This window comes from Aulonocara stuartgranti (genome assembly GCF_965226115.1).
Source record: "Aulonocara stuartgranti genome assembly, chromosome: 22".
Classification (NCBI taxonomy): domain Eukaryota; kingdom Metazoa; phylum Chordata; class Actinopteri; order Cichliformes; family Cichlidae; genus Aulonocara; species Aulonocara stuartgranti.
The window spans coordinates 32,889,424-32,904,887 of NC_138957.1; the positions used below are offsets into that span (position 1 = coordinate 32,889,424).

At 41.1% G+C, this 15,464-nt stretch overlaps 1 protein-coding gene and 2 long non-coding RNA genes across 3 annotated transcripts in view; 1 reads left to right on the top strand and 2 right to left on the bottom strand.

Annotated features, from left to right (window-relative positions):
• LOC309699266 overlaps positions 1-15,464 on the bottom strand; it is a 348,161-nt gene that overhangs the window by 264,908 nt on the left and 67,789 nt on the right. The gene's annotated exons all lie outside the window — the stretch shown is intronic.
• Positions 5,339-10,230, top strand: LOC309698158 (uncharacterized protein; the record flags this gene model as incomplete). The annotated part of the gene is made up of 14 exons (XM_082520470.1): positions 5,339-5,411; positions 5,574-5,948; positions 6,069-6,170; positions 6,389-6,621; positions 6,719-6,897; positions 6,993-7,086; positions 7,465-7,821; positions 7,917-8,034; positions 8,109-8,200; positions 8,553-8,667; positions 9,038-9,139; positions 9,332-9,499; positions 9,625-9,780; positions 10,016-10,230. Exons 2-14 carry the CDS (start codon positions 5,642-5,644, stop codon positions 10,228-10,230), a joined length of 2,238 nt encoding a protein of 745 aa, XP_082376596.1. The 5' UTR covers positions 5,339-5,411; positions 5,574-5,641.
• LOC309699264 lies at positions 12,951-13,560 on the bottom strand. The gene is made up of 2 exons (XR_014274282.1): positions 13,218-13,560; positions 12,951-13,092 (listed from the first exon to the last, which is right to left on the bottom strand). It is a non-coding gene; the product is annotated as an uncharacterized lncRNA (long non-coding RNA).

A 15,464-nucleotide genomic window follows, 5' to 3' on the forward strand; every position in this document is an offset into this window, starting at 1 on the left:
GCCTATTAATCTTTCAGTCATTTCTACACCCCCCCCCCCCCCTCAAAAAAAAAAAATCCCACATGCATACTACCCTTTAGGGCTAAGCCCCGGGTGTTTCGAATGTCTGGCTCCTCCTCTGCCACACACACCACTGCACGGTCTGTCCCCTCAGATCGTGACAGAGGAGCTTGTCATTTGGTTGGCTGATATGGATGTCCGCCTGAGTGAGGTTGACCAGCTGACAGTGTTGGGTGTAACACGTTACTGTATTTAAATTACTTTTCCACTGAAAAAGTAGAGTAACTAATTACTGTTCATTTTTAGGTATTTTAAATACAGTTACTTACAATGTACTTGCGTTACATTGTAAAAATAACTAAACTCGCTGAAAATCATTATTTAATTTCAATAATTTATCTTCTAAAGGTAAAAATAAACTCTGCCGCTTTAACATCGCTGTAGTGCAGCTGTACGTCATTTCGCGCCAGTTTGCCGCATAGTCGTATTCTACAGCCGAAGATGTCGGACTCAGCTGAAGCGAGGGCCTGTTTTATGAAATGGAAATATTCCCGTCACTTCACTTTTCTAAAACAAGCAGACAAGAACATTACGGTAATATGTAAGCTGTGTCCTGGGGAGAAAAAATTATCGGCCGCTGTCAATAGCACGAGTAATCTGCTGAAGCACCTGACACGGCAGCACAGACAAAGCCTTCTGAGTGAGCCATCTTCATCATCCATGGATAACACCGCGGCAACTCCTGCTAAGCAGACGAAACTTGATTTCACTTCAGCAACACAGAAAGTGTCTGAAGGTGAGCTTAAGAAAATGATTGCAGGTTACGTTGTGGAAGAGATGTTATCGCTGCGTACTGTAGAGTCTCCATCTTTTAGGTGCATATTAAACAAAATACCTGTGTGTGGCAAAAAAGCAGCACTGCATGATCGAAAAACGTTTTCTACTTACTTAGATAAGTGTTACTTACTTACTTAGATAAGGGTGGCTGTAGCTCAGGTGGCAGGTCAGCCACTAATCAGAAGGTCGGTGGTTCGATCCCAGGCTGCCTCCTGGCTGCATGCCAAATATCCTTGGGCAAGATACTAACCCCATGTTTGCCTACTGGTGGTGGTCAGAGGGCCCGGTGGCGCCTGTGTCCGGCAGCCTCGCCTCTGTCAGTACGCCCCAGGGCAGCTGTGGCTACAATGTAGCTTGCCATCGCCAGTGTGTGAATGTGTGTGTGAATGGGTGGATGACTGAATGTAGTGTGAAGCGCTTTGGGGTCCTTAGGGACTAGAAAAGCGCTATACAAATGCAGGCCATTTACCATTATGCTGACATGGAAATGGAGCTTAAAGAGACATTCGAGAGTTTGGAATATATTTCCACGACTGCTGACATTTGGACGAACCATAACAAAAGTTTTCTCGGAATGACGGCACACTGGATTGATCCTTCTACTTTTGTACGAGGACATGCTGCGCTAGCATGTAAAAGAGTTCGAGGGAGACACACATATGATGTCATCGGCAATGAAATCGAGCAAGTACATTCGGCTTATGGACTGAACTCTAAAGTGACAGCCACCGTGACAGACAACGGGTCCAATTTTATCAAAGCTTTCAGAATGTTCCAAAAATCAGACTCTGATGAGGAATCGGAAGAAGATGAAGAGGTGACATTTACTGATGTTGAGCAGACCCTTTCCACAGAATCTGAAGGATAGTTTTCTCTCCCTCCACACTTAAGGTGTGCATCACACACACTGAACTTAATTTTTCATGATGTTGAGAAATGGCTTCAAGCAAATGAGGCAAAATTAATCTACAGAAGTGCAACTTCAAAGTGTTCTGCAATGTGGACAAAAGCAAACCGTTCTTCTGTTGCTTCAGAGTTGGTAGATAATTTTTTCAAGAAAAAACTCATAGTACCTGTTTGAACACGATGGAATTCATTTCACGACGCTCTGTCCAGGATCACTGACATTCCCCTTGCTGAATTAAATACTGTCTGCACTCAGTTTGGAATCAAATGCTTCACTGATCGGGAGTATCTGTTCCTAAAGGAGTATTGTATCGTGTTGAAGCCACTCACTGTTGCACTAGACCAGGGGTGCCCAATCCCGGTCCTCGAGAGCTACCGTCCTGAAGCTTTTAGATGCATCCTTGTTCCCACACACCCAAATCAAATGAATGGCTTGTTATCAGGCCTTTGCCAAACATGATGGCATGCTGAAGAGGTAATCAAACCATTTGATTCAGCTGTGTTGGAGTAGGGATGCATCTAAAAGCTGCAGGATAGTAGCTCTCGAGGACTGGGATTGGGCAGCCCTGCACTAGACATATTGCAAGGAGAAGAGAACTGCTATTTTGGAATCCTTCCAACTCTGGAGATTCTAATGTCCAGGACGCTGGCACTGCAGGACGAGCTTAAGCTGACAGCATCCCTCCCTGATATCATTGTTAAGGTAATCTATATATAGCCTTACCCTAAAATAAATTTTTGTTTTATTTAGGGCTGGGCCATATTATACCGTTCACGGTAATACCGGTATAATGTTAGGCAACGATAGGAAAATGAAATATCGCGATAGAATATGAGTAAAACGCGCATGCGCAGAGCCTTTGTTTTCATACGCACATGGCCGATTGTTGAGTGAAACAGATGAACCAGAATTGGTTTGTAAAAATGGTGCAACTTCAGTGATGTGGAACTGGTTTGGTGTTTGTCCGTCAGATACACGACAAAGCACATTTTTTTGCAGAACATGCAAGCGGCCGTCGTTATTGTCGTATTTGTCGGACTAAGATGCTCTTAAATCTGGGAGTAATCTGTGTCCTAAACTCCGTATCCTTCAGGTCAAACGAACACTGCAGCATCACTGAGAGTTAAAAACTGTCTAAATTCTTTCATCTTTAATAAAACGATCAGCATTGCTGCTTTACCAGGTGTAACTATGAAGTTTAACTTCCAGGCATCCATGAAAACAAAATTGATTACATTTAACGGAGTTAGAAGTTAGCAGGAAGCTAGCGGAAGTTAGCTCGCTAGTTTCGCTAGTTACCTAAGCATGATATTGAATGTTCTGACTGAGAGATTTCTGAAAAAAATCAAACGTACAGCTCTGCTATCACTTCCAACATAAATGAAGACAGGAAACTAAACAGCAGTGACGTTTGTAGGGTTACTGAAGTTGGGCTAGCTGGTATATAATGATTATAAAAGTTAACGTGAAGGTTCCTCATGGTTAGAGACAAATGCAATCGCATGGCAGGATGCTGTAAACGGACCAAACTTCAGTCAGGAGAACAACTGAGATAATCCATCCACAATACAAGGTTAGTTATTAATCTACTGCAACAACATGGGAATAGAGCAGCTGCCAGAGAATTCAACATTAATGAATCAATGGTACAGAAGTGGAGGAAGCAAGAAGAATGAGTTTAATAAAGTTTGATTTATCTGACTGCTTTGTTTCGCTTAATGTGCCTTATAGTCCTGTGCACTTTATGGTCCGAAAAATACGTACTGCACACTGCAGTTTAATGTTGCAAAGCACCTTTTTTTTAACTTCAGTGGATATTATACATGGTTATGCTCAGGATATCTCAGCCCATTTCTACTGGAAATGCCTTTCGGTTAAACTTTCAGCAAGGAATTTGCATTTGCACTGTTAAATTTTTATAAAGCTTTAATGTACATAAAAACCAGCTTCTTGTTTAAGTGAAAATAAATGGAAGGTTGTCTTTTTGCGCTAGTAATGTTGTGGAGTTGTATTTTGTCCAACCCGTTCTCACTCCTGACACGTAAAATAATGACGATTTGTCACGTCCCTTAACTTCTCATGCTGACGCCTAAGGTACCCTTCCACGTTTTTATGCGACGCTGTGGGTTGTCAATTCATTCCAATATGAACCTGCTCTCGGCGATCAGAGACGCTTCGAGCAGAGGCTCCAGCCATCCATTTACTCCAATAATAACCTCATCACAGCGAAACATGACGTGAAGCACAATCTAACTGGAGAACCGGGGACCCTCTCCGCGAACGGGTTTTTCTCCCTAATTTAATGCTTTCTTTTAATGACATCGTTAACATTTCTCAACAAAAACACGTGAAAGTATCACTGATAATTCAACAATAAAATCGCTTCATGTTGTGGCCATCACACAGTGTTTTCCAAACTGATTCACGATCTGAAAGTGCGCAGATTTAACGTACATAATCCTTTGTTAGGTTTATTATTTTCATTTCACACGTAAAACACATTTATAGATTCATTCACCACTCCTGTTAGTTTTGGATGCGCTCGGCTCCAGCCAATCAGACGCAACCTGTGTAAGCAAAGGCTGATGGGAGAACGGAGAGACCCATTTATAAGAATAAGAAAATGAGGCGGAACTGATTGATTCTAATGCAGGTATGTAAAAAATACATATATTTAAAGTAATACCTTGATGTGTGTTTCAAAGTTAGTTTTTTCATAAAAGCTTCAAACAAACAGAGGTGACTGATCTCGGAAACGGTGTAATGTATTTAAAAATGGCTACAGCTACCGTCAGCATGCTTACTAGGTAACGACTACACGTGGCTACTGCAGCATTAGCCATTTAATCCAACGATGATGGATTAAATCTATTACAAACGTTAAAGGACTTGTGTGCTGCAAAATACCCTCACATGGTGCGTAAAGCAGTTTTTGCGCTAAGAGTTCTGCTAGCTCTTTACAAACTGATGATGCTAACGTTAATTGCTAACGTTAACTGGAGCGCCAAGACTGAAAATCATTTGAATTGCGTTAGTTATGTGTTTATGTCACTGAGTTCTGCAAAAATCTCTTTCCTCTTTAGCTTGAAAATGAGTGATTCAGAGGATCCCGAGCTGGAGGAAGAGCTTCAGGCTGCTGACGAACTCCTTCAAGATATGCAGGTAACATTTTTAGTGGAAACAGTTGTTAAAGAGGGAACACGCTTGTCTAATATTTTGTACGGAGTAAACGTTATATTATTTGAAATTTTTTTTAAATAAATTTTTATATATGTGTATAAGTTTATGTCAAATTAAGTTGGTTAACTTAAGATGTTTGATAATCTTTGCTTTAATCATAGACTGTATTTTAGGTGTTCCCTTTTTTCCTTGTTAATTGCGTAGAATGATGCACAGAGTGAACCTCAGCCAAGACCAGTGCGCTGGAAAAAACGTGACAGACAGGGAGATTTTATTCCTCAAAGACCATCAACCAGTCGAAGTACTAGTTGCATGCCACGTGGTCAGTGTTCACGCAACCATTGATTTTATCTCACAACTTGTTTTCACCAAAGAATTTCAGTAAGTAAATATTCTTCATCCCCCCCCCCCCCCCCCAAGTGTCCAGAGCAGCATCAATGTCCACGTGAAGAACCTAGTTATGTTGCCAGTGTCAACCCAACAAAAGGTACTTTACCTTCTTGTATATGTTGTGATTTCTGTTTACTTTTATATTTGTTGTTATAGTTGAGTTATGCAGGGCTTTTGTGGAGTCCTAAGAAACATACTGCCTAGAGTGTTTTTCACTTTGTGGAAGAGTTTCTTCCTTTCTTTATTTTTTTTCTGTTAGTGTATGGAACTGAGGTGCTTCGTCAGGAGCTCCTTCAGTTGTTGGAGGATGGAGAAGAGGACACAGCCATGACTTGTGAGACGTCGTCTGAGTCAGCTGCTACTCACTGGGCGATCAGAAATATGGTGTCCTCGCAAAAGTGGAAAGAGGCCAGGCCTTGTCTTGTAGACAATATGTTAGCTACTCTGGATCCACAGTCACACCGTGTGTGTCAGTGTGGCAAACAAGTAGTTGTGAGGTGTCTGGACTGCCTGCCTCTTCCATTCCTTTGTGCTGACTGTGATATTGCAGTTCACACACGCTTTGTCCTGCACAACAGAGAGGCAGTAACAGGAGGGTTTTTGCAGCCTTCATCAGAGTTTCACAAGCCAATAGGTACAGTTTTTAAGTCTTATGCATTTCTTGCTATGTATGAGTGGGTGCTGTTATTGTATATTTATTGTGTATCAGTTAATTTCTAATTCTTTTTATATATATTGTGTGTTTTAATGTTAGTTCGGCTGTTGCCTGTGCAAAGGCCAGACCATGTGTGTGACTGCCCAGCAGGTAACGTTGAGGTTTCACCCGGCGCAATTGTGGCTCTTGTAACCATAAATGGTAAGTTGCCCTTTTGTCACACACTACATACACAATAGATGTGTTTGGAGGTTTTATTGCAAATTGTGCATTGCTATCTTGGTTTTAATTACCCTCGGCCCGCAGTATATGTGGGCACCTGTCAAAGGTCGTTTGGATTTACCAGACCGATTTGAAAACAACATGAAAAATATGAATGCTTTGAGCCATGACTGAATTTCTCCTTATCCTTTCTAAAGGCCGTTATAACCTTGCACTGCCAGTGGTGAGCTGCACCAGCTGTGGCCTAATGTGGTCCCCCTCAGTTAAGGACATCCTGGGTAGTGGATATTGGCCTGGCACCTTAAATTTCTGCACCCTGTTTTCAATGGATGCCTTTCAGTCTTTCTATGACATTAAGAAGGCTGCACCAGGGATGTCACTTAAGGCATTTGTCAAAATGCTGGATGAACGAACAGCCCATTTCGGAAGGGTGAGTTTCTAAATTTGCTAAGTTTAAGGAAATTGTGCAAATCAATGTTTATGATGACTGTCCTTGAATATTCTGTTGTATGTCCTCTATGTAAAAGAATGGTCGAATATCAGCTGATGCCTTCAGTAAAAGTTTCTTGGAATGGAGTGCTGTAAAGTTTGAGGTGGACAGGATGTGCAAGGAGCCATGCTTTAACTGCCCTGCCTGCACTCCAGACATGCTTGCCGTCTCAGTTGATGGAAACCGCAAGCTTTATCGCTTTCAGTCTAATGCAAGGTACGTTATGCATTGTGTACATAAGTCAAATATGGATTTGTAGAAAAATGTATTTTAATGTTTCTTTTCAAACAACTGTCACTGTGTTCGTTCAGCACTTCAGAGCAGGGGAACTTTGAAGGTGTCTTCATTGAAAAAGATGAGGAAGTTGCTGAGTTTGTGAAATACATCCAGAGACACACAAATCATGTAAGATACACATATATATATATATTAGTGCTGTTAGCGTTAATCTTGTTAAAATGACGTTAATGCCGTAACCATATACAAATACGTGTGTGTGGACATATATGGATGGGTCGATATTTTTTTATTTTTCTCTTGGTGTTGTCGTAATACTATTTACTTTACTTTATCTTAATGTGTACTTAATTTTGTCACCATGTGTATTTAAAAAAAAAAAACATGATTTTTATTTTGTGTTATCAGTGCTGTCCTGGGGAGATATGAGGTCTTGTGTGACTCGAGGCTAATTCAGCTAATTGTTATGCATTTGTTTTAAAAAGTTTGTCCCTGATAGGGCTTAATCATGTCATGTCTTTTATGTTAAAATCTTTGAGTGTATAGGTCCCGGGGAAAGGGTTGTGCGGATCTTCATCTTGGACTGCAGCAAAGGAGTCGTCCAAAAAGTCCACTGGGAAGTTGGATGAAGAGGGCATGGAAATAGCTGGTTGTCGCCACGGAGTCCTCTTAGCTGCATTGAACATGTTTCGAGGGGAGATCTTTGCTTACCCCCTTTTTCTCCAGAGGAAGTTGGCAGCTAGCGTCCCAGGACATATTACGTTCCTTTGCTCCGATGTGGCCTGTAAATATTTCCCCTATTTAACCAAGGTGGCTCAGCAGTGCCCTGAGCTGAGGAACCTCTTGTCAATGCGTCCTTTTCTCTCCGTCATGCATGCAAAGGCTCACACTTGGAAATGCGAGGTATACTGCAGCTTGTAGTTTTGGATTAGTTTGAGACATTTTGTTATAAGGTTGAATGAATTCAGCAGTCATGTATTGTGACCTCCTTTCTATAGATCAAATGGGGAGGTGCGTTTCAGGATGGGGCCGGTTCAACAGTTGGAGAAGAGGTGGAACAAGTAAACAGTTTCCTGTCTAGGGCGGCCATCACAACGAAGTACATGTCTAAAGCAGGTGTGTGTCCGTGTCTGAGATTCCACTCAGTCTCCTGCTCATTAATTCTAATTTGTATACTAACTGAAATGCAGGGCGAACAGACATGCTGACCCTCCTGGCTTTGGGGTGGAACAAAAGGAAAGTGGAACAACTGGGCCGCACTTTGAGCCAGCGATATCTAAAGGTCATTTTTTCAACACCCATTTTAATGTGTGTGGTAATGGGGGGAAAACACCAGTACTCTTTTAATGTCAATATAATGATAATAATAATAATAATAATAGATACTTTATTGATCCCCATGGGGAAATTACTTGTTTTTCTCTGCATTTGACCCATTCACTCAGTGAAGCAGTGGGCAGCCCACTAAGCAGGCGCCCGGGGAGCAGTGTGTAGGGACGGTACCTTGCTCAGGGTACCTCAGGGTAGCCGTTAAGTGGATTCGAACCGCCGACCTTCCGATCATGGGGCGACCACTTTACCTACTGAGCTATCCCTGCCCCCCATATGAATGACATTTATGAATGCATTCTTAGATCATAAGGATCCTTAGAGAACAAGTGGAGAGCCTGAATGCGACCAGAAATGAGCTGGGTGTGGATGACGACACACTGCAGCAATGGGTGGCCGATGTGCAGAAATGGGCTGAAGGTGACTCTCAATATAATGCACTCATGTATAACAATAGGACCCACCATGGCCTCATTAAAGAACTTAGAGTTAAGATCTTTCTGACAGTGTCAACAAACAATGAAAAATAAGCCTTGTAAAAGCAAATTTATGGCAGAGTTGTTGCGTTTCATCAAATTGGATAGAACCTGGGTTGAAATGATGTCGTACTAGTTGGTTTTATAAACCTGAACACCAACATACTTGTTATCTCATGATTATCATGAGATAGCAGCACATGAAGGCTCCAGATGTCTTATAATGAATGTCATCAAGTCAGTGATTACAGAGTCCACTGTAGTTTGGTGACTGTTACTCATCCTGTATTCTGATTAATATTCCTCTCACTTAGAAAGTGATCAAACTGATGGCAGCCTTGGAGCGTTGCAGGCACGAATAGAGGAGCTTGTCGTCATCATCAGAGTGCGAACACAAAGTCTTTACAGACAAAATGGTACGTCCCAGTTTCTTTGAAACGGACCGTTTGATGCTCAGTTTGTACAGCTACTTTGTAAACAGAATCAAATCAGATCCAGGTTTGTTTAAGCTGGATGTGATTTGTTCTAGCAAACAAATTGATGAGTGTAGATTAAAATGAAACTATATACATTATGTGAAGGTGTGAATTTTTTATGATTATTTACAGATAGCAACAAGAGGCGACACAGAATTCGCAAGGTCATCTTAGTTGAGAAGAAACGCTTGGCGGCTGCTGTTGACGACTACAACAAGCTCGCTGAACCAACAAAGCAAATCGTATCCAGTGATGCCCTCATGCAGACCGATATTTGGCCCTGGCAGAGCACAAGTGAACGTAAGCTCTTGATTTATAAATATCCTTTTTAAACAAGCTCCCAGTATCTGAGCAGTAGTTGAATGTTTTGTTCTTGAATCATAATATGCTGCTATGTTTTCCCATCTGATGTTGTTAAACTGTAGCTGCTGCTGACCTCCGGACAAAGAGAAAGGTCTTTGAGAAGGTGATGGCTGTGAGGCGCCTGAGAGAGGAGGAGATGATCCTTTGCAGGGAGATGCGGCATCACTGGACAGTGTTGCAAATGCGTTCTGTGGTGTTGGGGACAATCTCCTCAGACTGTAAGCACTTTATTTATTTATTAATTTTTTGATGAATCGATTGAAAATAAGAGCAGATGCTAAAGTCTTACTGGATCTTTTACCTATATCTAGATTGCTAGCTAACACTGCCTTCTCCCTTTTAAAAAAAATGTTTAATTACAGCATCCTAATTCCTTGTGTTTATGAGGTGATGTTTTTTTGTTGTTTGTTTTTTTTACTTTTCTCATATTTATTTGTTTTGTTCTTTTTACAGCCTCCTTTGTTGGCATGTCGGAGGATGCACAGAAGGGACTCTGTAGCCTGGTTTTAAAAAAACAAAGTGAACTGAAAGCTGAAATGCTCAAAGTAAAGGACGTGTACAAGAGAATCCTCAGCCACCAACCACTCCTGGAAATGGACTCGGAGGAGGAGGAGGACATTCCAGACGATGCCACTGAGAGTGATTTGAGCACTTCTGATGAAGACTGATTGTGTCATCATTGATGTTATGTTTGGTAAAATAAAAAGTTAATCACATCTCTGTTCAATGTGATTTTTCAACAGACATTTTACATTTTGAGAAGAAAAATGGAATTTCCTTGGTGCAGTTGTTTACCCTGAATCATTATTTCCCATCTAATTTAATGACTAGTGTACATGTTCAGATACGATAACATAATTTAATTTATGGGATGCTTTCTGGGCTGCTCAAATAATCACAAAATTTAAAAGCACCAGGCAGCACACTCACAAGTAAATTTTTTTTGTTCAGTGTTTTGTCGAAGAAATCAACAAGTACAACTGAGATGTTTGCTGTAGTGGTGTGTTTGTTAAGAAGCATGCCAGCACACTGGTGAACTGACAGTCCCAGAATGCACCCGAGCCATTGACTCGCCCCAGAGCAAATGAAATTGCTTATCTAGAAAGACAACAGTCATCAAAGAAGAAGTAAAAGAGTAGGAAACAAATGGTAAGGGAAGGTACTGTGGGGTAGGAAAGAAAGGCCAGAGCTGTGCAAAATGACCTCCAGCAGGCCACAAATGTGCACGTCTGCTCAAACGGTCAGAAATGGACTCCATGAGGGTGGTATGAGGGCCCGACGTCCACAGGTGGGGTTGTGCTTACAGCCCAACACAGTGCCGTATGTTTGGCATTTGCCAGACAACACAAAGATTGGCAACTTTGCCACTGGCGCCCTGTGCTCCTCACAGATGAAAGCAGGTTCACACTGAGCACTTGTGACAGTCTGGAGACGCCGTGGAGAACCTTCTGCTTCCTGCAACATCCTCCAGCATGAGTTTGGCAGTGGGTCAGTTTTGGTGTGGGGTGGCATTTCTTTGGGGAGCTGCACAGCCCTCCATGTGTTCGGCAGAGGTAGCCTGACTGCCATTAGGTACTGAGATGAGATCCTCAGACCCCTTGTGAGACCATATGCTGGTGCGGTTGGCCCCGGGTTCCTCCTAATGCAAGACAATCCTAGACCTCATGTGGCTGGAGTGTGTCAGCAGTTCCTGCAAGACGAAGGCATTGATGCTGTGGACTGGCCCGCCCATTCCCCAGAACTGAATCCAATTGAGGACATCTGGGACATTATGTCTCGCTCCATCCACCAACTGCACCACAAAATGTCCAGGAGTGGGCAGATGCTTTAGTCCTGGAGTCTGGGAGGAGATCCATCAGGAGAGCATCTGCCACTTCATCAGGAGCATGCCCAGGTGTTGTAGGGAGGTCATACAGGCATGTGGAGGCCACACAGACTAGTGAGCCTCATTTTGACATGTTTTGAGGACATTACATAAAACCAGATTAATGATTCTGTATTGCATTGATCAAGGAACCAACCCAATAGGAGCTAAAGGAATCCTCTTGACATTACTTCACTCAGTAAGTTTATACTATGTTTAATGTGCATTTTCTTCATCAGTTTAGAACATAACATGTTAGCGCTCCCTGGTCCTTTTTGGAGACAGATCCTGAGACAGCAGGCAGCTATGGAGAACTCGTGTCAGCTGTGGTAATTAAGGAATACTTTGATTTAATATTGATTTCATGACAACTATCCTCTGGCACATATTCCTGGATATATATAATGACATAAGTAAACTCCCATTTTAGAATCATTGCCTTCTTTGATCTGACTTATTGCCTCAGACTTTGGCCCTGTGTCCCCAAAAGTATAGAAAATCCATGACACTGAGTAAGAGGCCTTTATCATGTTATAAGTGAGAGAGTTTGGTGTAACAGTGGTTGAACATGCCAAATCAATCCACAACATACTGCCATTCCCCAGCTGTAACCTGCATATGCATCAAACCAAAATCCAGTATCATAGCCACAAAAAAGACATAAAGATTAGGTTAAAAGGGTTGTCTCATTTTGCCAGATAGCTTCAAAAAAGATAAACATTCTTCAAAAACAAAAGTTTGTGAATATTTGCTGTATTGCCAGGCCTAAACCAACCTGTTAAACTTATGAAATTATGGTCATAGATACAAACCTATTGATTGAAACAGAATAATCCATTGAAGCCTCCATCATCATCCACAATCACTGTTACTGTTCAGATTATTTTATCTCTGTTTTCCTCTAGAATGTTTTGAAAATCAGCATTTGATCAACAGACTTTTTAAAAGTTTATTTTGATCCTATTGTTTACGTGTGTAATTGCATTTTTATTGAAATTATGACAGGAAAACCCTCAATCAAATTGTATCTTTGATATCTAATAATAATATTAACAATAATGTTACATATGTAATATGTACACAATAATATTGTGCAAACAAACAAGAAAAATAGCAAAAAATGTCAATTTTTTTTAATACCCTGTATATAAAGACCACATATGACCACAACTCCAAATGTGCAATTGTCACTGCATCTAAACATGACATATTACAAAAAGGTAGAAACATATAATATACAATATGTTCTGAAGCTGGTACTGGTGCAGTTAACTTTGCTTTAGGCTCCCATACACAGTAGGTGTTACTTACTATACGTGCAGTGCAGTATTACTTTACCTTGTAATATGTTATAATAAGCAAGTCACTTCTATATTTATGAGGATGTAGACAATAATGTTGGCTGATACAGTATGTAAAACTATGAGATATCGAGTGCAGGGAAGATATTATTGATCGATCAGATTCATGAATATGTTAGGTACTTAAGCCACAATTAGAGAGTGAAACAGAGACTGACACTGGTTGAAATGTATAGTAAATATTTTATTTTGAACTTTTATGCTGAACTACAAGCTGTGAACTGTGCGATCTCTGCGACCTGTGGTGCCTGGTTTACTGTGTGTAAAACTGCGCAGGTTCCCATGTGTCATCCCACACTTTGCCACTGTCAGGAGAAAAACATAACAAACAACAACGACAACCACACACAAAATAGGACAATTTAGGTTGTGACATATGACAATTTTTTAGGATGAAATATCTTCTATATTCATGTCATGCTTTATACACCTTCATTGTAATATAAATTAATCAAATCAAGTCAGAGAGTAATAATATATGTAGTAGATGTCAAGCAGGACCACAGCAGCAGCCACGATCCATTGGAACCTGCTGGATGAGAGAGCACAGAAACTCCAGGGAAGAAGTTTAGTTAGTAACATGCATGAACTGACAACCCACAGCGTCACATAAAAACGTGGAAGGGTACCTTAGGCGTCAGCATGAGAAGTTAAGGGACGTGACAAATCGTCATTATTTTACGCGTCGGGAGTGAGAACGGGTCAGTATACAAAAAGGACTGACAATCTAATGGAGAAACAAAACACTGTTACGTCACCAAGATGGAAGTATAAGGGAGGGTTGGGGAAGCAACAATGAATAAAGCTGAGAGAGAATATAAAGAAGTGAAACAATGCAAAAATGATTAAATTTTAAACTTTATTCTCAATACAGAGATACAGCAACACAGGGTGGTATATCCCCCCCAAAAAACAACCAAAAAAAAAAGCATAACACAAATTCACCTATCTAAAGGGAAGAAAACTACTAAAATGCACTTCCGTGGCTCACACTATCCACTAGTACCTGTCGAGACAAAATTGATACCGCTCCCACTAAACAACTCTAAAAACATCCCAACAGGCTTTCCTTTTCCTTGGCCTCAGTTTCACAAGCTAGAAGACAGCAGGGCATAACAGACAACTAGCAACAACCCGCTAGGGGGGTGCAGAGCCATTGCAAGGGGGGCACGGTATGAAAAGGAAAAAGAAAGAATGCTTGGACACTGCTAGCATAATGGACAGGTTTTTGACGTGGCTCCCACACAAACGCAAAGCAGGAGATGAAACATCGTCAAATATGTTTCCAAACCAACTTCCTTCCAGGCCAAAGACTAGAAAATATGATGAAGCATATCTTCCCTTTGGCTTCACCTGCACAACTGCCAAGGTAGGTCTCTGCGACAGAATTAGTTTTCCCTGCATCTGGAGCACGCACTGGGCTCTCCAAATCACAGACAAACAGTATCCCACATTTTTGATTTTTAGTTCACAAACACTTCTTGTAATGACTCACCACTCCTGACATTTTGGAGATGTTAGCTCTTTATACAGTAAAGTTACAGTGGGATACAAATAACATCAAGCTGATCCTGCCGAATTTTTTCCCCTTTTCCAAATCACGGACAAACAGTATCCCACAGCTGTTTATGGTTTTAAACCCATTTTGAGGCATTTTTGAAGAATGTATTGATAGCAATGTTGAACATTATTACACAGGAAAAAAACAACTACACGTAAAATAATTGCACCTTGACGCCTCTGACTTTCTAAATTTTTGGGACAAATAACTTCGTGTGTCGTGTAAAAACAGAAGATAGTAAGATTAACAGTTTTTTGTCTCTGTCATTGTAGAAATTGATCTCATGTAAACAATAACGTGGCGCACAGCGTGATGTGAAAAAAAGCACATACCTTTGACGTTGTGTGACGAACTCTGTATTCCTCGCAAAAACAGAGTTTTAAAAAAATCTCAGTTTTTGCGTTTACGCAATCCGAAACAGCCAAAGTAGGCTCTGTGGCTGGTCTATAAGTGAATATCTGATGTGGATTAGTATGGAAGGAGAGATCATACTCAGCAGCATCTATGTTGGAGCCCAGACATATTCATCTGCTAACATGGCAGATACTGCAAGGTAGATACTATCAGGGTTGAAAATTATTGATTTTTTCATTTTAATTATTAGATGAAGCTGTTTTATTATTTTATTTATACCCAATGCAATTGTGCTCATAACCGAGTTGGCGCTCCGTGTTTTGATGGTCATAAGCTTCGTCCGGTACTATGAATGGACTGAATTAATGAAGAGTGGACGTAGAGTGCAGAGGGTCCTTTTTGCTGCATGCTTACTGACAGGGGATTTTTCTAAGAATCACCCCGCAGTTCTTCAGCTTGAGACACCTGAGTTAGAAAACACAAACACTGCAGTTGTCTTTCACTCGCGAGCGCAGTCATGGACGCACGACCTGCGTCTCATCACTGTCTGCGTGCTTTATTTATACTTGTCTTGTGTGTGTGTGTGTGTGTGTGTGTGTGTGTGTGTGTTCGTGTGTGTGTACAAATAAAACAGAGTTGTTCTAAGAACTCAGAGCTGAGGTTCCCCTTTTTCTAAATCTGCATGTTCTTAGAAGAAGAGGAATCACAGAAGAGTTCATGACAGAAGTCACGTAGACATTTGCTTATTGATTAATAAAAGAG